The sequence below is a fragment of the Dasypus novemcinctus genome, chromosome 1, assembly GCF_030445035.2.
Source record: "Dasypus novemcinctus isolate mDasNov1 chromosome 1, mDasNov1.1.hap2, whole genome shotgun sequence".
Taxonomy (NCBI): Eukaryota; Metazoa; Chordata; class Mammalia; order Cingulata; family Dasypodidae; genus Dasypus; species Dasypus novemcinctus.
In genome coordinates, this window is record NC_080673.1 from 86,281,724 (window position 1) to 86,307,335 (window position 25,612).

The 25,612-nt window shown below is 38.8% G+C and overlaps 1 protein-coding gene across 16 annotated transcripts in view; it reads right to left on the reverse strand.

Moving 5' to 3' along the window:
- The window catches only part of ANK2 (ankyrin 2), a 624,289-nt gene that overhangs the window by 18,750 nt on the left and 579,927 nt on the right, over window positions 1–25,612 (reverse strand). For all 16 annotated transcript variants that reach the window (XM_058293829.1, XM_058293865.2, XM_058293838.2 and 13 more), the window contains 8 exons: window positions 24,516–24,638; window positions 22,362–22,394; window positions 20,416–20,437; window positions 11,487–17,747; window positions 9,911–9,985; window positions 7,670–7,801; window positions 6,606–6,749; window positions 3,976–4,285 (listed from right to left, as the gene is read on the reverse strand). In XM_058293829.1, the coding sequence (XP_058149812.1) occupies window positions 3,976–4,285; window positions 6,606–6,749; window positions 7,670–7,801; window positions 9,911–9,985; window positions 11,487–17,747; window positions 20,416–20,437; window positions 22,362–22,394; window positions 24,516–24,638 (7,100 nt within the window). The remainder of the gene's footprint in view (window positions 1–3,975; window positions 4,286–6,605; window positions 6,750–7,669; window positions 7,802–9,910; window positions 9,986–11,486; window positions 17,748–20,415; window positions 20,438–22,361; window positions 22,395–24,515; window positions 24,639–25,612) is intronic.

The following is a 25,612-nucleotide window of genomic DNA, read 5'->3' on the forward strand; positions in this document are numbered from 1 at the left end:
TAAAAACCTAGCTGCTGCTCTCATTCCTCAACCCCTTAATTATCAGAACATCCAGCATACACTGCCTGTCCTTGCCCCGCAGCCTCTGAGTCACCGAGAGCCACAATATACTCAAGCTGAGAGAGAGTAGATACTCTCTGAGGGCGGGACACAAGGGGAAAATGGATAGTGGACATTGCCTGATCACAGAATAGTTGTGCCACAAATATTAGCAGCAGCCGTAGTTCAAGACTACCATGAGAATACACACTTGGGAAAAACTCATCTTAAAGAAGTGTTAAAAAGATTCTTTTACATCCCAAGACTAGTCACTATCACCCATGCTGTATGCCAACGATGTGTGACATGTGCAAAGAATAACCCTCGCCAGGGGCCCACAACAGCCCCAGGGGTCCAGAGAATTGGTAGTATGCCCCTCGAAGATCTAGTAGTTGATTTCACTGAAATGCCACGATCTAGAGGCTATAAATATCTCCTAGTCCTTGTTTGCACGTTTTCTAGCTGGGTGGAAGCCTTCCCCACTCGAACAGAAAAAGCTGAAGAAGTAGCCAAGGTTCTTCTTAGGGAAATTATTCCTCGCTATGGGCTACCGCTCTCAATTGGCTCTGACAATGGACCAGCCTTTGTCTCTGAAATCACTCAAAAGATTGCAAAGGCACTGCGCATCCAATGGAAACTGCACACCGCTTACCATCCTCAGAGCTCAGGAAAGGTAGAGCGAATAAATCGTACAATAAAGACTTATATTGCCAAGATTTGCCAAGAAACTGGGCTAACATGGGTGCAAGTACTTCCAAGTGCTCTCCTCCAAATTCGAGCCAGCCCAAGCCGAAAACTAAGCCTAACTCCTTATGAAATCCTCTTTGGGAGGCCTCCTCCCTTAATCAGAAATATAGAGGGGGATCTTAAAAAAAGAGGGAACTTATCAATAGCTCAGCAGATGATAAGCTTAGGAAAAACCCTACATAACCTGCATCGCTGGGTCCAAGAAAGGGCCCCCATTAGCTTAAGCAGCTCTGTACACCCGTACAAGCCAGGAGATGCAGTCTGGGTCAAGGACTGGAAGTCAGCTCCACTAACTCCTCGATGGCGAGGGCCCTATCTTGTCATTTTATCCACCCCCACTGCAGTTAAGGTGGCTGAAATCATCCCGTGGATTCACCATAGCCGAGTCAAGCGAGCTGCCTCAGAGTCCTGGACCTGTGTTCCAGATACCCACAGCCCAACCAAACTCATCTTGCGAAAAAGGGGAACGCCGAGCCCTGCTCCAGTCACACCCCGGAAGCTGACTGGTCTACGCACGGCCGAAGATTGAGGAGAGAACACCGAGCTCTGCTCCAATCACACCCGGAAGCTGATTGGTCTACGCACAGCCGAAGATTAAAAATCCGGTTTAATCTGTTGCAATGCCCCTTTGCCTGTTTTTCCTACTTCTAGCCCTAAACCTCCCCTGGTCCCAGGTCGACACCACAGAATGTGAGCCATGTATTCAAAAGGTGCGTACAGGGGCCCATGTCAACACCACATTAATATATCATAGTCATTACACCTGCAAGGGCCAGGTAACCACCTGTCAGTTTCAGGGAACCTCCTATAGTGTCTGTAATGCATCTGGCCAAATAACCTGCTATGATCCTAGACCCCCAACAGTCTCCCGTAAATGGGAAATAAGAGTGCTTAATCGAAATGGGAAGTTGCTTTCCTCCACCCCAGTCATGAGCCAGAATGAACAAGTGTCCCTCCTATTTGACGCATGTCAAATTATAGACTCTGGGACACCATGGAACACAGTTTGTGGAAGGCTCGGCTGGGAGCGGAAGTATACTCATAGCAATAAGTACATGTGCGCTCCAGAGATGAGAAGAGCAGCCCAAGGGGAGAGCTTTTGGTGCAAATACATAGGTGCATACTACTGCCCTTACTGGTCTTGTGTCACCTGGGCCACCTGGAAAACAAACATAGCTAAACAGACAGCTATCCTCACCAAGGGTATGGCCCCGGCTAACTGTCCACGTGGTCAATGTAACCCTTTAAATCTCACCATCCTTAAACCTGAATCCTGGCAGACTCAGGGAGTCCGAATGGGCCTCCGCATTGATAGTAAGGAAATAGACCCAGGAGCCTACATCTGGGTTGGGTATCAAGAATACCCACTCACAAGTAAAGCCCATTCTGTGTTCCACTCCTTTTATGAAGAAATGGAAAAGCCCTTTTCCATCCCACAAGCAGCAACAAACCTCTTTATAAGCCTAGCTGAAGTAGTGGGCGCAGCCTTAAATGTCTCCTCATGTTATGTATGTGGTGGTACTAATATGAGAGACCAATAGCCATGAGAGACCAAGGAATACAATTACAGCCAACCATATAATGCAACTGGCCTCCCAGCTGTCCCCCGAGATAGTATGTGGCCCTTACAAACTTCTGTCATAAGAAAATATTGTGCTTCAAGGGCCTGCCTAAGCTCCTCTATAGCTGTTAGAAATCTAACATGTACAGGGGAAAAATTCCAAAATTATACCACAAATACAACAGAACCTTGGGAAACATGGAACGAATCAGACCTCGTTCTCATAAATCGTACTTTCCCCAATTTAATCACAGTGTGAAACTCCACTGCAAAGGGCCCCTTTACTGCCCCAAATGGTTTGTACTGGATTTGTGGGAAAGTTGCATTCCGAGAACTGCCACAAAACTAGTGTGGAACTTGTATGCTTGGTACAATAAAACCCTCCTTCTTCCTCATTCCCCTAACAGAAGGGAAAGAGCTAAGCCAGCCAGTGTATCAAAACATAAAGGAAAAAAGGGCTGTCATTACCTGGGGAGGTGAAGAATGGCCCCCTGAGCGTATAATCCAATACTATGGGCCAGCAACTTGGGCAGAGGATGGCATGTGGAGTTACCGAACCCCTATCTATATGTTAAACCGAATCATCCGCCTACAAGCGGTGGTAAAAATAATAACTAATAAAACTGCCCATGCACTGAACTTACTAGCCCAAGAGCAAACTAAATTCAAAAATGCCATCTATCAAAACCGTCTTGCCCTAAACTATCTCTTAGCAGCTGAAGGGGGAGTTTGTAGAAAATTCAATCTCTCTAACTGCTGCCTTAAATTAAATAACACTGGAAAGGTTATTGATGAAATTACAAGCAATATAGTAAAAATTGCTCATGTCCCAGTGCAAACCTGGAATGGCTGAAATATAAATAACCCCTTTGGAAGCTGGCAGTCAATAGTAAACAATTTCAAGCTTCTATTGAGAATAGTTGCCCTCTTCATAGGAGCATGCACCATCCTTCCATGCCTCCTTCCTTTCATCATAAGCAGAATGCGCACCCTAATAGATAGTGTAGTAAAAAGGCAAACAGCTGCCCATCTCATGGCTCTATATACATACCAGCCAGTCCAGAGGGACTCAGACAATAGTGATGCCGAAGTTTAATAACTTAAACTCGGCCTCAAAGGGGGGAATATGATATAGCCTGTGCATTAAAATCAAAATTATTTCCAAGAGTACCTAGTCTCCAAGATGGCCAAATAAGTAATAAAGGCCCTACAGTCTTTGAATGTTCAGAAGGGATGTGAGACTGAATGTGTATTCAGGGCTGCCTCCAGACAATGTGGAGCTATGCTAATCCAAACTGGCTTGGATGTGGAGAATATGTAACTCACCTGGAAGAAATAACCTATCTGATACTAAGATCTGAAGAACCTAACCAAAGGTCTGTTTACCATCACTGTTAGTCTTCCTAATCCTATATCCTCTGTATAAAAGGGTCTGAAAAAGGCTGTTCGGGGCTCGGTTTTTATTAGGACAAGAGTCCGCCGAGCCCGGCCGGTCGAAATAAACCAACTTCCTTCTCAGTATTCTCTCGTGTCCTGGCCTTCGAAACCGCGCCTATCCAAATTTCTCCACTACAATATCAGTTTGTTTCTTTGGCGATATATATGACAAGCTTTCCTTTAAAACTCACAAGTATTCCTGCTGATGTTCGAGAGACTGCTGATGTTCAAGAGATGACTCTTCAGTCAGGTCATGCATTGTCCCTGAGAAATCTAGTTGAACTTGCTCCTTGTGAGCTTGGGGAAAGAGCTCTGTTGCTGTTGCTGAGCTGTCCCCCTCAGTTTTGGGGATGCAATCCTGAAAAGTGGAATAACCAACAGAAATGTCTTCCTCTGAGACGATGGGAGGGCGATCACAGCACTTGCTTTCTTTAGAAATGGTCTGCTCCTCTTTCTGTTTATGTTGTGCAGTGCATAGCTCCTCTTGAAGTACTGAGAACCCTAAAGGGGAGAACAATTTAATTTAAGTATTTAATTGAAGTTTATCTTACAGTAAACAGATACTTATTCAGTAACTACCCTGTGTGGACTTCCTGTGAGAGACCCAGGGGTTACAAAGTGAACAAGACAGTGCCTCTGCCTTCAAGATGCTGCTTATGGTCTAGGAGGGCCCTGGTAAGGATGGGGCAATTAAAGTGCAGATAGACTGGGCCATAAGTACCAGTTTATAAAAAAAAGAAATCATAGGTTTAAAGAATTAGGAATGGAATCAGAGACAGCATGATGTCTAAGGGAGACCTAATGACCAGTATGCATCCATTGTAATAGTAAAGGCACAGAATCTAAGTGGCAAAAGGAGTGGGGGTTTATAATAATAATAGCTAATGCAGCCTGAATATTTATCATGTGTCAGGCGCTCTTCTAAGTGCTTTGTAAATATTCACTTGTTTAACCCTCACAACAATACTCTGAGGTAAGTACATTTTTGTGGAGGGTTTTTTATAGACTAAGGAATTTTCATTATTTACCAGGACACAAAGAAGTCACTGAAAAAATTTTAACAGAAGAGTTGTTGCCACTCATTATTTATTCATTCAAAAAACATATATTGAGCATCAGTTATGTAAAAGGTACTGTTTAGATGCTGGATCAATAGCAGTGAACAAGATAGAAACCTCTTGTCTTCACTGAACCTGTACTTCTACAGATACATGATTATAGAAAATATTAGGAGAAAAATAGAGCAGAGTAGAGGTATAGAGTAAATAGGCTAGTATTTTTGATAGGCTTATTAGGAAAGGCTCCTCTTACGAAGTGATTCTTGAGCAAAGATATGAACGATGAGAGAGGAAAAGACATTGGATGATCTGAGGGAAGAGTACTCCAGGTGGAAGGGACAGAAAGTACCAAGTTACTGAAGTAGGAGAGGGCTTGGAGTGCTCTGCAAACAGAATGAAGTTCAGGTGTTTGGGACTAGTGATAAAGGGAGAGACAGACGAAGGTTGGAAACAAGATATGAGCACTAAGACATGCCACCATTTTTAGATCTGAAAAGGAAGATGTTATAGAAAAGGAAACAGGTGTAGCCAGTAAAGTTGAAAGAGAGCTAAGAAGATAATGTCATGGAAATAAATGAAGAACATGTTTTCAGAAAAAGGAATTAATTATTTGAGTCAAATTCTAATAAGAGGTAAAGTAAGATGAAGACTGAGAATCACCCACTGGATGTGGTAATGGGGAAAAAACTGGTAAATATTACAAGACTGTTTTCAGTGGAGTGGTAATGAGAAAAGCCTGACTGAAAGGATTCTAGAGAGAGTTCTGGGGAGAATAGGAAGGGAAGGAGTAGAGAAAGTAAATCCAGACCAATCTTTTGAATAGAGTTCCTCTAAAATGTAGGGAGAAATAAAGCAGAAATGCAGGGTTGGGGACATGTGGGGTAAAAGGAGTTATTTACTTTGTTTTGTTTTTAAAGGAGGGACAATTAAAGCATGTTTTAATTCTACTGGGCATGGTACAGTTGTGTGGAGCCAGAGTGAAGTGCTTGATGGAGTAAAAGGGGGTGAGATCTAGGATATAAGAAGAGATTATGACTTTAGAAAAGCCACTGTAATAGGAGGGGAGGTAGAGCAAAGCCATCAAGATACACTTAGGTTGGTAGATTTTGTGTTGGAAGAGTCAGAACATCTGCTCCTGAGTGTTTCTAATTTTCTAGGAAATATGAAGTCTGGTCATCAGCTGAAAATAAATGGGTCGTAGAGAAATGTTGGAGGTTTGAAGGAAGAGGAAAAGGTATAAAGTAGAGATGGGAGAAGGAGGGTGGAAGGAGGAGAGAGAAAAAGTAAAATCAAGAGTGAGCGAGAGGGAAAGAGAACACAAATGAATGAGAATTGATTTGAAAAATCCTCATAGTGGAAATGTAGAAGGGCCAATGCTGGATGTTTCAGTGGATCTGAAGAAGTTTTAGTTTAGAAATAAAAAACAGAGTAAGTATAATGCTTCAGTGTAGTGCAGTTATTGGAAATGATAAAAACTTGGTTGTGAGCATAAAAGTGATGGCTAAGGTAGAGAAAAAGGTACAAGTACCAGAAGTGCAGTCAAGGAACTGAAGGACAGGGAGTTGGTTGAATCACCCATGTTGGCGGTAAAATCACAAAGCATGAGTGGCAGGTTGCCTATGGTTTGGGCAGGGAAATATGGGTAGTGAGGAGAAGAATGTATCGTCACCAAAGGCCATGGTATATCCAATAAAAAGAGGGAGACAGTAAGTCCAACTGCCTGAATTAAACACATACACACACACAGAGGCAAATGGTTTGACCTTCACTATGATCCAGAGTGATGGTCTGTTCAATTTCTGCATAGCTATGACTGATGCGCTCCTGGAGAGGTTCTGTGCTGGTTTCCATGAGATGAACAATATCCATTCGGTTAATCTTGGTGAGACATTCAATGAGACTGGTATCTTGGATATTAGAGAAAAAGTATTTATTACGTCTGAGTATTCATTTAAACTCTCCATTTATATGGCTCACTAAATTTTTGACATTTATACAGAAACAACCAATTAAGGAGCTTTGTTAAAAATAAGCAAACAGACAAAGAGATACACAGAAAGGGTGGTATTGCATGGGCATAAGCCCTAGAACCTGGGTTGTCAGGTTACAAAGAGGGCCCCAGTTAAGAGAGAATTTCAGATAATCAAGAAACACATTTAAAGTATGTATTTGAGACATATTTAAACTTTTAAAAATATCTGTGGATTATCTGAAATTAACGTTTAACTGCGTGGCCTGCATTTTTACCTGCCAAATAAAATCCTACCTTGAAGAATGTAAAGAGAAAGAAAGATGAATGTGGATTGGATGTAAAGAAAGGAAGTTTAAAGGTAGATTTTCAGGAAGGATGATTAAAGGATATAACAAACTTGGACTGAGAAGAAGCTGTGGTTTGCATCACTTCCCATTTTATTTCAAGTTATTTGGATATTATATATAAACTATTCTGTAAATAACTATCTGACATTTTCCCCCATCTAAGTTATTTAGGAGTAAAGAAAGTAGGAACCAAAGACAATGCACTAAACCAATTATAAAAAAGTAATTGTGCCCATAATCTGTATTTAGACATTTTCAGAGCTCTAACAACATTCCTGTTAGCAACCAGTGTTGACACAACTTCCCACTAATTAATGCTGTTCATGGGAATATAGTACAAGATTTTTCATGCAACATGTATATTTTAGACATAGCAATAGTTGTAATCATTTGTTTAAGATTAATGGTATCTATTTTATTACTTTACTGGATTTGCAAAAATGGGGTTGGTGAGTAAGACTGTTTCCACATTCAGGTTAACATCTTTTATATATAATTTTCCACATACCTGTAGCATGTTTTCCATCCCTTTCTAGCCAGTACTTCAGTAGTGCGTGACTCTGGTCTTGGAGGGAGTTGGGATTCTCAATTCGAATTTGATGTATTTGTTCTTCAGTAAAATCCAGTTCTCTTGCTAATTCTAGAATATAAAACACTACTCTGTAAACACATGGACTTCAAGGTTTGAGTCTCCAACCTTGCTTTGTAACTTTGTAGATGATGTGTTCTTTGTATTGCTATAAGTAATAGGGTTCTTTTTTATTTCTACATATTATAAGTGGTTCACATATGTCCTTGTTCTTTTAGCATTAATTGTAGATTTTTCCTTAAAACTGAGTGTACGGGAGTAAATGTGGCTCAGGCTGCTGAGCACTTGCTTCCCACATGGGATGTCCCAGGTTCGGTTCCCATTGCCTTCTAAACAAAAAAATAAAAATAAAATAAGCAAAACAAATGAAAACAACCAATTCAGCGGAGGTGATGTGGCTCAGTGATTGATCGCCAGCTTCCCACATATCAAGTCCCGGGTTTGATCCCCAGCCCCACTACCTCAAATACAAACAACAACAAAAAAAACCTGGGTATAGACTCATTCGTTGCCATAATGGATACTGGAATTTTAATGTGATAAAGGTGAAATATATATAACTCAGGCCCATTAAACTCCAAATACAGTAGATGCTATTGATATTGGCTTATGATCTTAACCAAAATAATGGAGAATGAATGACTGTAAGCAAGAGGAATAGACCATTTCTCACTTAATCATTGTTAAGTGAGGTTTTAAGTACTATAAATTCTGTTTCTGGGTATTCAGATAAATTCTGGATATGACTGTTTTATTGTGGTTGTAGAAACTCTTTCTTTGATTTGATGACACATAAATGAAAAGACTGGAAAGCACAAACTGACCTAGGAAAGAAGTCACAAAGTTCTCTTTTAACTCTGCCTTTAAAATTCTATATGGATGCTTCTATGTTTTGGGGGGTGTGTGTGCACATGTGTGTGTACATGGGGTGATATTTTTGGAGGGCAATTTGCAATATTTAAAAAAAAAATCTATCCTTTTCACCAGCAATTCTATTTCTAAGTATACTTTATACATATACTCACAAAATAGACCAATGTGCAAAGAAAATTATTGTCATTAAGAGGAAATATTAAATTCCATCAATAAAGGTCCCTGATAAAATTATGGTATATCCATATGGTAGAATTAAATCGCTATTTAAAAGAATAAGGTAGAGATTTCTATGCTGATAGGATATTTCCAACGCATACTATTAAGCCAATTTTTGTTTATTTTAAATAATGGGCATAAATATAGGCATCTGCATATTCTTTTCTGTATATATAAGAAAGTGTTAACAGATTTCTTTCAGACATGAGGCTAGAAGACTAGATGTAGGTATGAGGCGCATATTTATTGTTCACTGTATATCATTCTGTATGGTTATAAGGTTTGAATTTTCACAAAATATGTAGATATTGCACTGAATATGCATACATACACATTTAAAGAAAAAACAAATATTGTTTGTTTTAATAGAGTAGTCACGGGGAATAAAAAGAAAGTCAAACTGGCATTCTTCTTTTTGAATATGTTAAATTACAGGTAATATGAGAGTTTACAGCTTTTAAAACCGACAAATCACAATTTGTAAATAAACCATATTAATTTTATAATTAAATTTTCCTTAATAAAATTTTATATATTTATAATTTCTATACTTAAGCACTCTCACTTCTCAAAAAAAAATACATCTTATTCATATGTGTTTTAGCATTCACCCAAAGCAATTTTAGCATTCTTTACAATGAAGGTATCTGATCTAAGATATCTGAAATAAGTAGCCTTTGTTAAATCTCAAATGAAACGTATCACATTTTATGGAAAGTATATAAGTATGGTTTTGAAATACAAAAACCTCCCCAAAATTTAGATATCCACAGCTGTCAGAGGGGGAATGGTGAGGGTGGGAGTATTCTAAAAATCTCCAAATCTAAAGATTTATTATTCTAAATTCCAGAGTAACAGAAAGACCTTTTCTAGGCCACACAAGAAGTTAAAGCAGAGCCTCCAGATATTTTAGTTTCTAGTATATTATTCTTTTCACTACTAATCCACGTGGTCTTCCCAAGGAAAGGGAAAAAAGTGGACTTTTCATTGTTATGAAACTAGGCTGATGCAATTATATCATTTAAACCGAGCAGGTTTTGTTCAAAAAACAAGTCACACTAATTTTACCTGTCCAGCTGAAGCCAAGGTGATCAGCAATATAAGCCAGCCTTTCCTCGATTCGTTCTTGCTCATCCTGTGGATCTACAGAAGGTCAGAAACAGAATGGCCAATGGCTGTCTATGACAGGAGAAGAACCACTGTACTGATTCATCCAAATGCTTGATAGTAGCACAAATTAGCTATTGCACTATTGAACATATTAAGTTGTGTTTTTGCCTGGTTTCTGGGATGGCATGAGGGGAATAAATCTAATGTGGATGATGAAAACCGTCTGCTTCCATATCTCTTTTAATCAAGACTAGTCACTGAACATACATACACTGTTGATTACTAGTAATCTTAAGAATTTCCTGTTAATTTATCTGAGAGAATACTGCCCACCAGAAGACAATCCCCTCTTCTCAACAAATACTAGAGAAATCATAGCTGGGATGCAGAAGTAATTGGTTAGGACCTCTTATTGTTGCCTTTGGAGGTATAGGCCAGGTCATGTGTGAAAGAAATCACATCTGGTACTCAGCAGACACCTGGATCATGAATTGATCAGACTATATTGGGCTTACCCAGTGTGACTGGAAACAACATTGGCCCTGGGACTGGTTGCCTTGGGGAAGGCGAGGTTAAAGGGTATGCATTTATATGTGTATGTTGTATTAATTTGTATATGTGTCATGGGTAAATTTTCTCACTGCTTGATACTAAGTAAGTTCATATATTAGTGACACTTCTGCAAACTATAATTTCCCAGTTTATTTTTAACATCAATTAATTGACCATGGCATTGTGAAAATTTTTATAAATGATATGGAAGAATAATAGTCTTTATTGTAGAGATATTGGAAGACCAGAGGGTACCTCTCAAAGCCATGTATGGTTTCCTTTTTTATAATTCAAAGAGCAATCACTCCCTCACAGTCAACTTAAATGGTGCAAAATTTGAGTTTTTGTTGTCTGCAGCATCTAATCGGAGTACATTCTTCATTTGCCTACCATATAATGCAAAGCATATCTTTACCTCATTATGTTCATTTGCTTAAAGAGTTTACCACAGTGTCTGAAATCCAACCTTTCAGAATCAAAACAGATCTACAATTGGAATTGTATGATATGTGATATGTTCTCAAGCAAATGGCTTTCTAATGATTACAAAATTGTAAGTACGAGTTATTTTGAAGTACATAAAAGAAGGAAAAGCAGAGACTCCTCACACTATGAAAAAATCAATATATTTATGTGCATAAGCAAAATGCTTAATTTGAAGCTAATCCTGGGGGCTTCAGAACAACAAAACCCAAAGCTTGCATGGCCTTAACATGCAATGGCTACAAAAAGGCAAGATCACTGTTGCCCGTTTATCATGTTTATGTTTTCCATAAGCATTCTCATTACTCAATCTTGAGATTGTTTTCATAGACAAGAGTATACAGAGAAAGCACAAAACACGGAGGGTTTACACAAATACATTAACCACCACAGAAAGCTTAAAGAAAATGAGACACAAATCACCAACTCAAACAAACAAAAAAACTCTATCAAATTTATGACATGCGTAGCACAGGGATTCCCAGTGGCTGGCAAATACCTTCAGCATGGTCATGGCCATTTTCATCAGGGATGCGTTCAATCAGAGTCTCAATGGACTCATCCCAAATGGGCCTTGTGTCAAAGATGTCCTCAGGAACCAAGTGCTCGGTGTCAACAGGTGGCAGATTTTCAATTACCGAAACTTCCAGGGCACTACTACTTTCATCATCTGAAACTGTCTCCTGCTCCCTTTCAGATTGTGTAAGTCTGTCCACTAACTTGGTGGCCTCATCACTAATCTCCTCAAAGAATTCTATGGAGTTTCTGTAAAGGTCAAAGAAATGTTCCTTACTTTCTTTTGTGGGGCTCATGCCCCCTCTGCAAGGAGATGTGGTGCTTCTGCTTTTAACTGGTAATCTGGATGCAAAGACTTTTGGTCTTGTGGCCCCTTCTTCTGATTCTAACTCCAGCTCCCCTACCCTCTCTCTGTTCTCTGCTTCTGCCTCAGTGTAACTTCTAGTTTTTACTTCATATTTGGTCTTTGAGTCCAAGGGACTAGCATCAGATTCAGATTTGCTTCTAGTATCGGGTGCTCTGCTTGTCATGTCCAGTTCCTGAGGAGCCACTGTCTTCTGGAGAGATGACTCTTGGTGTGAAAGCTGTTGCTCAACTCTTTGGGTGGGTGCTTTGATGGGGATTTTGGACTTTGGTTTTGTTTCATCATCCTTACTTTCATCATCTAGGCTGGATAGAAACTCTCCAGAAAGTGGACTCTCATACTCCACAGGTGGAGGTGCTGGGGTTGAAGTGGGTATGGTCCTTACAGGAATTTTGGATTTGCTTTCAGAAGGCACATTCTCCATGGATGCAGTAGGGATTTCAATCACAGATTTCTGTTCCTCTGGGGAAGAATCGGGAGAATCGTTACTTTGATCTGAATATACAGACCTGGTGACTGTGGAAAAGTCTAACTGAACTTGTACAACTGGTTCAGGGGAGTCAGGGAAAGATGTCTGCTTCACACTAGGCAGAAGAGATGCCTCATCCTTTTGAATGGTGGGGAGGTCCTCAGTTTCAGCAGAAGTAGGCTCTTTTGTTGATGTTTCAATGGAGGCTGAAATCCCCATTTGGGCATTAGGTTGAGCATCTGAGGCATGTATTTCATCTACTTCCTCATTCAGATCATCTGGAAGTAAGTCTGCTTCATCATCTACTGTTTCTTTTGATTCTGAATGTGCTAGTGACTCAGCTGACATCTCCAACTGTGGGGACTCGGTCCCAGTAGCCCCTTCTTTTATGTCTTCAGAGAGAGTTTCTTCCCTGAGTTCTTGCCCAATTTGGAAAAAGTGAAAACTTTCATCTGCATAGGATCTTTTGGTCATATCAATGGCACCACTTCGGGTCATCTCAAACAATTTTCCTTCCTGAAAGAGAAATGGATTTTGCTCACTTGTTGGAGTCCCTTCTTCAGTTGGGGTCCTAGCAGGAGTGGTGTCGGGGGTGGTACCCTGTGATTGTCTGTCTACCATCAAACCAAATATCTTCTGTTCCTCCTCCTTTACTCGAGCCTCAAAGGCTTCATCATCCTCACGGATTTCACTCCAGGAATCAGAATCCACATCAGTTGTTGTGATGATGACTTTGTTAGTTTGTTCAACAATGACTGCTGAGGTATTTGGTATAGCACACTCTAAAGATGAGGGAGCTCTATCTGACTGTGTTTCACAGAAGGTGCTTTCTTCTTTCAATTCTGCTTCCATGTTCTGGTCTTCAAAATTAGATTGTTTGCTTGAAATTTTTCCACTAGAGGAGGTTTCTACTACTATGTTTTCAACAGCGGATGTGATGGTAACAGAATATACTTCGGAAGAGTGAAAACTTGTGGTAAGTCTCACATCTGTTTGGGTTTTGCTTTCTTCACTAGAGAAAAAAGATTGGGAAGGAACATTTTCATAGGGGCTTGTGATTTGAGGATCATAGATTTCATCAGTCTCAACTGTGTCAGACACTGGAACATCCACGGATAATCCATCCGTTTGAGTAGTGATGGAAAAGTCTTTGGTGGAATAATCCTTTGATAAGCTCTCAAAAGTCTGGCCAGGTTTTGTGACCTCCATTTCTGTAGCAGAAGACGTAGAGGATATGTCTTCATCTAATTTTTTTCCTTCAGTTACTAGACACTGAGATAAAGAGGACGAAGTTGGAATGCTTTCATTGGGGCAATGTACTTGTGGAGATTCCATTCTAGAAACACCGAGCTCTTCCCCTTCTTTGCCTTTTTCACAAGCATCTTGGAGAGCCAATGATTCTTTATGGATGACTAGCTGTTCATCAATATCATCACCAGTCAAACTCTGTAGACCTGAATCGACAGGAGTGGCTGAGCTGCTGGGATACACAGCCTCACATCCATGACCATCACAGATTTCTGGCTGATTAGAATGTCTGTTTAGGTCATCATAAGGCATATCTGGGCCATCTGTGGAAATATCACGATTATCTTTGGGCAAATGGGATTCACAGTCTTTTTCTTCTTCTGATTTTCCTGGCTCTTCATGGTTATCTTCATTCACCTTGAAAGTGAACTGTTTGGAAGTTATAAGCTGGAACTGTACTTCTTCAGGACTAGAATTGGAGTCCATGCTGGATGGAAGTGGTGAAGGAGGCTGTACGTGAATAACTGGTTCTGGTAAGAGGCCTGAGTCAGCACCTTTCTCCAGCTGCGTCAACTCAGGCTCACTTTCTGAGGAGGATGAAATATTTCTGCTCTCTGATGTCACCACCACAGGGACCTCACTTTCCATCTCCACACCCTCCATAGGCTTTGGTTCCTCCAAGTCTGCTGAACAGTCAGCATCTGGGTCAGAGGATGAGGAAGATTCCTCTTGCTTGGGTTCTTTTTTGTAGTCCCTTTTCTGCTTTGCTTCTTGTTCAAGTTCATCAAACATTTTTATTTTAGTTACCATTTTAAACATTTCTTCTTCAGGTGTGAACCTCTTTTTCTCCCCATTTTCTGAATCATCTTCCTCTGCACATTCATGAATCACAGCTGATTTGGGTGTGCTTGCATCTGCAACTTTGGGTGTGACCTCATAGCTAATTTCTTCAGAGCTGGGTGTGTCAGGAGAAAGGGGGCTCTTCCCTGAACTCTCCATGAGCGATGTTTGCTCAAGACTGTCATCCTCAGCACTGCCATCAGGGTCCCTTAGGAGCCGGGAACGCATGGAGGCCACTTCTGAAAATAGTTCTGTTTTGGCAATGGCTGCAGGAAGAGGAAAGTGACTTGGGAGAATTCCGGCCTTCATCTTTGGTTCAACTGGGCTGCTTTCAAGAGAGTCACGGCAAGGGGATTCTTTCAGAGGACTTGGTTCCAGAGAATCAGGAGTTTTGTGTGAGGAGTTATCTTCCAGCACAGGGCTTGCTTCTAGAGAGTCTTTGTGGCTTACTGCTAATGATTCATCAGCCATAGGGCTGAGGACTTCACTATCACGGCTGGGAAGTGAAAGTTCTAACCCTTGGGGACTTCTAATGACTCCCTGAGGCTTTGATTCAGTCCCTGAGTCTGTCTTTACAGAAGCATCAGGCATTGGTGAGGTCTTTGTCTCATCTGAGGGTTCAGTGGTTATGGATTCCTGAACCTCAGTATCAATTTGTGTCTTATGGGCTAAACTATCACATGTAAGTTGACCTTCATCACAGGAAGCTTCCTCAGTCTGTGCTTTGGATGTTTCTTTTGCTAATAAATCACTGCAGCTATCAGGGCAATCATCTTCTCGTTTGGAGCATATGTCCTTGGAAGGTTCTAGGGTGGTCTCCTTTAAAAACCCCTTAGTAGGGTGGTCTCTGCTCTCAGAGACTATAGCATCTTGCTCTCCAGAGCCATCACTAACGTCTTTGGCTGTGGGATGTGCTTTTTCTGAATGAATTTCTGTTGGTGTTTCTAACCTGGTAGTTTCCTTTGTTTCCCCAATTTGTTCATCACTTTTCTTTGTTGAGAAGGAAAGGCTTTCTGGGCTTGTCTCAGGAGTCTCTGCTAGGCCCTCATGCTTATAGCTTTCTTCTGAACTGATCTGAGGGGTCCCTTCCATCAGGCTGCCACATGGTGAAACCGCTATCCCATCATGCTTTAGGCTTTCAGAACTACCATTTAAAGCACTGCTCTGTAAAGACAGAACTGGAAGGAATTCATCCTTCATATAATCTAGTGGAAATGCTGTGCTGAAAGGACTAGTGAGGACTTGATCTAAGTGAAGTTGTGCCTTTTCAGTCTCTTCACTTAGGCGGAATTGTTGGTATTTGTCATTGTCTTCCAACTCTTGCTTAATGACATCCGAAAAGTCAGTGGAAGTTTTCCTGTCTGGACTGATCTGAAGATCCATGTCCCCTTGTTCATCATCTACCTTTTCTTTGGAGACCTCACTCTCTTTATGGTTTTCTTCTTTGGGTGCTGGCTGAACAGGTTCAGGTGTTTTGGGACTGAAAGCTTTCTCCTTTTCTCCACCTATATCTTCTCTTTTAAACCCTATGGAAGAAGCACGGACCCCTCTTTTGGATTCTAAAGATCCGGTTACCAGAAATCTCTGGCCTCGTTTGATTGTCTGACTCTCTGTTTTCTGTGCTTCTCTTTGGGTTATTGTCTGTCCCTTTTCTTTCTCTGCTCGAGCTTTGCCTTTTTCTTGTGTCTGCTTTTGTTTTGCTGATTTGTGCTCAAAGAGTCCAGTCTTATGTTTAGATGGGTCCTGACCTGACTGGAAGGCTTTCATCAACTCCCGAACAGACATTGTCTCCTCAATTCTTTCTGTTTTTGAGGTGGGAGATACAGGTGGTTGCTTTTCTGTTTTCCCAGAAGGTGACACAGACAGGTGCTTTTCAGTTTTGCCAGACGTAGATACAGGTGGATGCCTTTCCGTTCTTCCAGAGGGTGATACAGGCAAGCGTTTTTCTGTTCTCCCAGGTGATACTGGTGGATGTTTCTCTGTTCTCCCAGAGGGCAATACAGGTGGGCGTTTGTCTGTTTTACCCGCAGGTGACACAGGTGAGTGCCTTTCTGTTTTTACAGATGTTGACACAAGGGAGTGTCTTTCAGTTTTTGTAGATGGTGACACAGGTGAGTGTTTCTCACTTTTACTTGATGACAACAATGGTGGGTGCCTTTCAGTTTTTGCAGAAGGTGACACGGGTGAATGTTTCTCAGTTTTACTTGATGGTGATACAGGAGGGTGCCTTTCAGATTTTGCAGAGGAGGAAAGAGAAGAGTGTCTTTCTGATTTAGAGGTGGGTGATGCTGGTACATGCCTTTCTGACTTCAGAGAGGGTGATGTGGCTGGATGCGGCCTGTGTGTTGTCTTCTTTGGCACATCTTCTTTGCCTTTGACTCTGACAGGCAACTTGCTTCGACCTTTCTGTTCATCTTCCACTCGCTTCTGAAGAGCCTTTACTTTGTCCTTTATGGAACCAATGGGAGTTTCTTCTATCAAAGGAGATGTAGCTTTTACAGTGGGAAGAGGTTCAGGAGCTAAGCCTGAGTCTTCATCTAAGGATTCTTCTGAACTACCTTTTTTAAGTTCAGTTTTTTCTGTACCAGGTTGTAAAGTTTCCTCTTTTTGTTTCTGTTTTTCTTTTAATTTCCTTCTTACTGGCTTCTTTATTCCCAGGCTTGATTTCTGTTGTTCCTGTGTACTGTGTATCTCATCTGGGGATGTATCTTTCCCCTCATTTTCAGAACTCTTGCCAATAGCCATAGCCTCAATTTTCTCCCCTGTCATATCTTGAACTGTCTCTAGTTGCCCTTTATGAAGAGTTGTATATGAATTTAGATCATTAGTAAGGTAGTTCACTAACCCAGCTGAGTCCTTTTCTACTTTTACTTTGGTCTCTTTATCTAGTCTAACTTCTACACATGGATATTCAGTGATTTCTAAGGGTGCTTTTTGCTTAGCCTCTTCTATTTCCTCATCACTGAGAATAACCCATTCCTCTTCCACTAATTCTTTCTCAGAATGAGACCTCTGCACACTGCCTTCATTGCTTGTGCAGGTTCCACTTCTCAGGATTTCATTCACTTTTTCTAAGTCCTCTTTAACTCTTTCAACAATTTCAAAAGGTTCTCCTGGCTCTTCCTCAGCAGCCTTCACCAGCTCCTTCACTTTAATAGAGCCTGCCTTATCAGACACATCTGTGGTTAAGATGGCGGTCATTTTGATCAAATCTTGTTTCATCTCAGACACTTCAGAGAGCAAGTCCGGACTTGCTAGGACAGGAACTTCATTAACCAGGTGACTTTTCAGGACAGATGTTTCTGTAGATTCTGTCTCATCATCTTTGATGTGAATGAAAAACATTGAAAGTAAAATGGAAATCAAAAAAGATATTGGCAAATGTAATCAGGACTAAAACAACACAGCGTCTTTTCCTCTTGTGGTGGGAGGGGCAACAAAATGGGCTGGGAATGGTGGATCCATAAGGTCTCAGGGTACAAGAGCAAAGCAAAGCTAACGGGAAAAAAAAACTGGAAAGGAAAAATGAGCAGGAAATAACTTGCTTAATTTTCTCACTGTAGCACATCCACACATACAACAAAGCTATAACAAGACATAACCACAAAATAATCACAGAACAAAACAAAAAGCGCAGTGAAATTACACAGAGATATCTCAAGATTGTTCAGATGTTACAGATCAATGTTCCCAAAAAAATAGAAAAACATGGAGAAAAAAAAGGAAAAAAAGCATTAGAAATTGCAGAAAACTGATTTCCTCTAGGAGAAAGCCAGTAGTAGCAAACTGTCAGAATTGACTCTAAAAATACTGTGGACACATCTTTCAGTCATATTAAAATCTGGACTTCAGTATGTTTAGTTCTGCCAATAGATACAATGTCTATATATAGTAAATCTGAATCAGCTGCAAACCGGCATTTCATCTAAGGGAAATTCACACCTAACAATGAAACAAATGGTTTTGTGCTAAGAGGCATGGTCCTTTCCCTGGAGCAACCTCCTTGTTTAGACACATAATGGACAGATCAAGGAGGGAAATAAAGGAAAAGAAAGCAAAACAACAAAACCAACAATTGTGATTAAACTTAAATGTGGGTCCAAAGTTAAAAATGTAATGCATGGCAACCCAAATCAGAGACAGTCACACGGGACACACGCACAAGTTATGTAAGCCAAGTTATTTCCATGCAAAGCAAAGGTGGAATAAGATTGCTGGGAATGCGGCCTTGCTTAAAAGCACTGGCAGGAGAATGGTAAGAAATCAGAAAATATGTGAAACATTACTGTGGTGAAGCTTATTTTTTTCCCTACAAGCCCATACATAAGACTCGAGGCCTAGGTAATGGAGCACGTACCCATGAAGGGCAAGGAGGAAAAACTCTGTCAAACTCTTTTAGGAGTTATTCATTAGAAAGACCTTAAGAAAGAGTGCCTTTAACAGAGTCCTTCTTTGGAGATTATTTATACTGAGGTGAGAATTATTGAATGTTGTCTTTAATCTAAAACAATGGCAAATATGAGTCTCTACTTGAAACCTCTGGGACATAAACACCACCAAGGAGTCTTTTGGGAGAATCGCTAGCATTATAGAAACATGGTAACTTTTCTTCTTTTTAGTGGTTAAGGTAGATGGAACATTACCTTTTAATACCTACTAGCTCAAATGCAAGGAATAAAGGAAAGGGCCATTTAAAAATGGTAATCCTAAAGAAGAAAATGTGAGAGAGAGAAAAATAAATAAAATGAGGATTCAATGAAGGCAATGATAATACATTAAAGAAACAAAAATGCCTTCGCTTGAGCGAATCAGTATTAGTTGAGGAGATATTGTATGTGAGCATGCAAAAAAAATTAAAATAATTTATATCAGTATGGCTTTGCCCAATTGTTCAAACCCATATAAGCACATAAAATTTGAAATATTCTAGTTCTGAATAATGATTTAACATGAGTGTAGGGAGACCCTCAATTTTAAAAAAAGTATTCCAATAACTTAGAAAGAAATTATATTGTGGTAGCACTTTAAAAACCCTCAGATTATATAGATTGTATGGGGTCAGACGACCATATTAAATATTGCTCTAACTTTTCCCCTTTTTCATGAAAGATAGCAAATCAAAATAAACCTTAAAATGTAAACACCAAAAATTATAATTTTTTTCTAAAACATTTAGAACATAAAAGCAAGAAATCTGTAAAATGTGACTTGAGTCATCACACAGGAAACAGGTCACGAACTAAAATATTAGCTGAATATTACAAATCTGAAATGACTTCTAAGGTAGTTCTCTTAAAGACAGGAAAAATCTGCTCCCACTCTACCAGACTGCACTTGGGATTTGCATGCTTATCTGAAATTAGCCCTACAATAGCACCCTGTTGGGATTTTTCATCCTGGGAATTTTCACTTTTGCAACCTTGGCTCCCGGTTTTGTTCAGAAAGTTTTCACAAAGGTCTGCTAGGCCTCAGCCCTGAGGAAGTCAGTTATACTTCACCACAGTAAGAGGTGAGAGGGAGGGGTGGGTGGGGAGTTAGTCTCAGCTAAGAACTATTAGACAGTATCACTTTTGGAGGTGTGTCCTACATAAATAATGCACTCAGAAGCCATTGTTTTAGGTAAAAAGTGATACTGTCATGTCAGTGCTTAAATAAAATGAGATGGCAACGTTATGCTAACAAATGGACAAAAACGGTAGGGTGGGTTTCTAAACAAGCGTTAACAGCATTTGCAGGGTTAACAGGGATGTCCAAAGAAAGTGAATGCTTAGATGAATAGTCATGGCACTTCTTTGCTAATTAGCTCATAAATTAGACATATTTGTAATTTAACTGGCCAAGCTGCTTTTATAAATACATATTAATATTAATAAGGATAATATACAAATATTATTATAGTTGTTAGTAACAACAACTAGGTTGCATCTTAACTCATGCTTCTCTTTAATACAGCCAGCTTTCAAACAAACTCAATTTTATTTAAAATCTTACTTTTTTCTGATGTCATATCGATCTGAAAGAAAACATACATAAATTGAAATGGTTACAAATAGAGTCATGTCTCACAGCCCCTGACGAGCACAATAAGCTCTTATTCAAAATTATACACATACGGTGACACCATAACCTAGAAAGAGGTCAGAATAATTTGCTAGAGTTCTTCCTGAGAGTCTTCTTCATTTTTATCCTAATTTCGGGGAAAAAATCCTAATTTCTAGACATTATGGGTGCAAAGTCCTTTCTAATATGCTATGCCTGGGAAGATATGAAACAGCACGTGTTTGATGTTAGAAATACCTTTATCAGGGAAAAAGTCAGAAAAAAAGAGAACTAGGTATTAAGCATAAATTGCCAATTTAGTTGAGAAAAAGAAAGGAATAACAAAAAGCATGCCAGGCTGACCCATTCTACAGATGCAGCTTTATTACCATGAATAACAAGCCAGCATTAGAAATCCTAAAGACAATATGAATTGGATTTATTGCCCTGAATAGTTCCTGAAAAGATTCAATAGAAAAATCACACACCCAATGGAAAAAACTCATCTGTGAACACAACAATGTTGGCTTCATAATTTTGTTGCTCTTTCAAGAAGAGCTTTTGTGATAGTGTTACCAAGTACAGGAAGAAAATTGAATACTTGAGGCAAAGAGTGACTGTACAGGTGAGAGAAAGAATGACTTCGTTCTTGTCATGTTTACTGTGTATATAGCTCTACAGCAGAAAAATGAGGCTCTGATGAGCCCTCTCATCCTGCACCACTGCCAATATAACAGAAAAAAAGGGAATTCATAGGGAATTTCTAAACAAAAAATCTTTTTCCTTTTAAGTGTGAGTGGTGTATACAAGCACACCTATTATATTTTTCTTTATATTTTTTGTATTTCATCATATCAAAATAACATTTTAAAAAAGAAAATTCATATTTTTTAAAACATTTAAGTGCAATAATTACATTTGTCTATTTTAGAAATAGAGACTGTTGTATTAACAGATAAGTATTTCTATTCATTTCTATTATAACATTTGGGCATTTCCAAATCTTTTTAAGAGAGATGAACATCTATTTGCTATAAATATTAAAACTGGTACACTTCAAATGGTTCTTTATTCAGGGTAACCTTTCTATGATTCATTTTTTTCATCCATAAAAAGGGCAATAATAGCACACTCCTCATAGGGTAGTTGTGAGTGATCAGTGTTGATGAGGTATGTGGAGCACTTAGTAAGCAGCCTAACTTATGTGTTCATTATTAGTACAGTCCTGCATTTGAAATATTATAGTGTAATGGATGAATTATATACTCAAAGTTTTTTGGTCTTAATTGCTCTCAGATTTTTTGGTCATAAAACACCTTTACACAGCTAAAAATTACTGAGGAATCCACAGAACTTCTTTAAGTGGGTTACAAATATATATATATATGTGTGTGTGTGTGAATATACATATAAATTAAAGCTGAGTAAATTCTATGAGACAAGAATACACACATACACACTTTCCATTAAATGTCAAGATATGATGCCATCATATATAATATAGCCTTTGGAAAACTCCACTGTGGCTTGTGAGGAAATGAAAGTTAAAAAGGCAAATAATGCTTTAGTACTATTATTAAGATAGTTTTGACCTCCAGGAATTCTCAGAACAACCTTTCAGAACCACTGAGATAAAAGTTAGGCCTTAAATAGTTGGTAGATAAATATATGTTATTGCATAGAAACAAGAGCAACAATTTACAGGGAAACTTTACTATTCTCTGAAGCCATCCCACAAGATGAGGAAAGAGAGGCTCAGAGTTATTAAGTAAAACTGAGACCTTTTAATCACTAAAAACAACTGGATAGCACTCCTAAGAATACAGGTAATCCTGTTCTCTGATTAGTGATTATAGCAAAGACAAAGTCATTAACAAGTGACACTATTATAAAATTACCTCTTCCTCCTGTTCTTGATCTGACTCTGATTCCTTGCCGTCCCAAGATGTCATGCAGGATGGGGAAAAGAAAGCAGGAAGAGTAGAGAGTATTTAGAAGAAAAAAAAGAGCAAATTTTCTGCCCACAAACCTCAATAGTCAAGCTTATAGTCAGTGTAATTTTATTTTTTCTTGCTAGTAGTTTATAGGAGAGGCAGAAAAAATAAAAAGGACTGATTTAAATGCAAAAGTCTGTAGATGTAAGAGACAAAAGAATCAAAATGATATACTAATTTTAGATGCTAAGTCACCAAGAGTCTCAAAGTTTGATATCTAATGGATTCTATGGCATATATGCTAAAAAATGGTGATGATGACAACCCATTCATTACAGATATTGACTGAAAATATTAATAGCTATAAATAAGCATACGGTGAAAATGGTTTCAGTATACAGGCAATAGTTCTAAATTCAAAGATCTATCTGAAATGTACAATGCTTGGCATTTTTTTTTCTTTTTGTCTGAGTTACTAAACAGAAAACTGTCCTGGACCACCGCGGCATAAATAACTGTGCTTGACATGTGTTTGACAGTATATGTAATACACTAAATGCTTTCTTTTATAGCTCATTGAAAGCTCACTGAGATCAGAAACAAATCTCATTCATCTTTATGTATCATGTAGGTGCCTTGCACACAGCAGGACATGCTTGCTTGTGGATTCTATTTAAAATTCCGCCTCTGGCAAGTCATATTGTTCAGTATTACAAACCCCAAAGTACATTCTGCACCATTGAAGTATGATTAGATTATGTTCAACTGGGTTGAGTTATTCATTGCTATATTCTAATTTTTGGAAGCATAATTTTCTATATACATAATTTTTCATTTCATTTTGATCATTTAGTAAGAATTTACTATGTCAATCATGGTAAGTGCTCTTCTCTATGTGACTAATCTCTATTTATCAGAATAATTAAGTAAAATATACAAAGTGGGAAGTGGGAAGGATAAAAAGGAACATAGGAAATTCTTTGTTTTGTGGATTCAAGACTTAGGATTTTAAATGTATCAGTTCTTCCCCTCTATTTCTTATCTCCTACCACTCATCCACCTCCCCTGCTTCCAATGCACACACAGCCAACTTGCTGAAGCCTCCTACAGATTGCCATGGGGGAACCTTCTATTAAAAAGGGATATGGTGGAGCTGATGTGGCACAAGTGGTTGAGCTCCCGCCTTCCACAAGAAGGTCCTGGGTTCAGTTCCCAGTGCCTCCTGGGGGGGGGAAAAAAAAACAAGCAGAAAAAAACAAACAAAAAAAAAACAATTCAGGGAGGCTGATGTGGCTTAGTGGCTGAGCGCTGGCTTCCCACATACAAGGCCCAGTATTCAATCCCTGGCCCCAGTACTTCAAAAAAAAGGAGGGACTATAGATAAAATGATAATAATAATAAAGTAATCAGCAACATTTATTTCATTCAGTCTTCTTTGATTTCATCACGATAATCAAGGAGTTCTGTAAGGTTTGGATAGACAGTGATTTCCTGCAGGTTGGCTTTGGGTCAGGATTTAATGAATGTTGTGAATATTATCTTTTCAACCATGTTTGAAATCTACTCCTTGTCACTTAGGGGTATTTCATATACTAATCATGTTAGCATAGATGAAAAATTAATTTGATAGTTCTAAACTATTATAGGTTATAAAGGAACAGATAATTTTAGCAGCATGATAAAATATTATGAGGATGTTCTGAATTTAATATTATATAACCCACCTCTTACTTGGGAGTAAGCAAAAACTAATGGACTCATAATATTTTGGTTGGGCTAAATGGACTATTATGGCCCCAAGTTGCACATAAAAGCAATAATGAAGAGAAAGCCTATTATTTCGTTGTAAAAAATTATTCCAAAAAGTTAAATCTTAAACCCAAATTTCCCTCTTCTGTATCCAGCATATATTTATAGAAACTTTTCCTTCAAAGTTTATTTAATGCAAATAAAGATGGAACTACTTTTTCCTCAGTTACATTGCAAATCATACATACAATAGGTAATCAAAAATTATTCTTCTATATGGTAGCATTCAGAGTCTACTTTCTTTTAAAGAAACTCATGTAAACCAAATCCTCCATTGCCTGAACTGCACTACAGCAGATTTTACAATACCTTTGTATAAATTGGTAGGGTGATGTTTAAGTTGCAAATAGCTTGATGCACCAGGCCTCTTGTAGATTTTGGTTCCTTCATAAATGATAGTCGTCCACAAGGTTCTTGAGTCGTATCACGTACCTTGAATTAAAAAAGATATATTTGGTTCATCCATGTTTGACATATATTATACTATTTATTTTAATTAAGTGATGCTCCAAATAGTCATCTATTTGTAAGTGCTACGGATTCATAAGAAATCATTTTTCCCCTTTTCCTAATACTATTTAGAATTACTTTTATACAACAACAATACCAAATATTACCTTAATTATACAGCTATCTGGGTTAAATGGATCCATTATCCCTCAGGAGTTATCGCTTAATATCTGACCTGTAAGAACCTATTGTTAATTGGGCAAAACCACCGAATTCAGTAGAGATACTGGGAAAGCATACTAAAAGAGGTCTGCACAAGCTTTGAAAAATCATAAGGGGTTAAAATAATAAAAGAAGTCATTATTTTGGACTTTAGTAGTTTGGAAATTAGTAGTGTGAAGTAGTAAACTAGGAAAATTGTGGTGGAGGGCAGCCTCTACCTTGTAAAGAATGAGTGTTAGAACCTCTATATTAGGAAGATAAACTGTAACAGGAAAGACAATGAGAGGCTGGAAAAACAAAGCAGAACAGAATTATAATGCTTTCCTTTTATTTCAAGAATCTTACATTCATACATTTCCCATATTAGAATTTAGCATGAAATTTGTGGACATCACTGCCAAAACCCTAACTTTGACTAAAATAAGCAGAGACAACAAATTCATGGTGTGCTGAAGTATCTCCATGAATATTTATTGAATGAATTTACAAAGGTAACTCAAATCTATAGCTCTATTGGAACACCTCTTATCAATTCAGAGGACATGAAACATGTATTTTGAGAGGTTTTATTACAAAAATTTATCACTAGAATTCTTTTGGTCTTCATACTTGTAATATTCACACATATTTTTGAAATTTAAGCACTATTTTTTGAAAGTAATAATAGCAAAAAATAGACTTCCCCTCAAATTTGGAAAAGAGTGGTCAATGTTTGCAGTAAATGAATTGGCTAT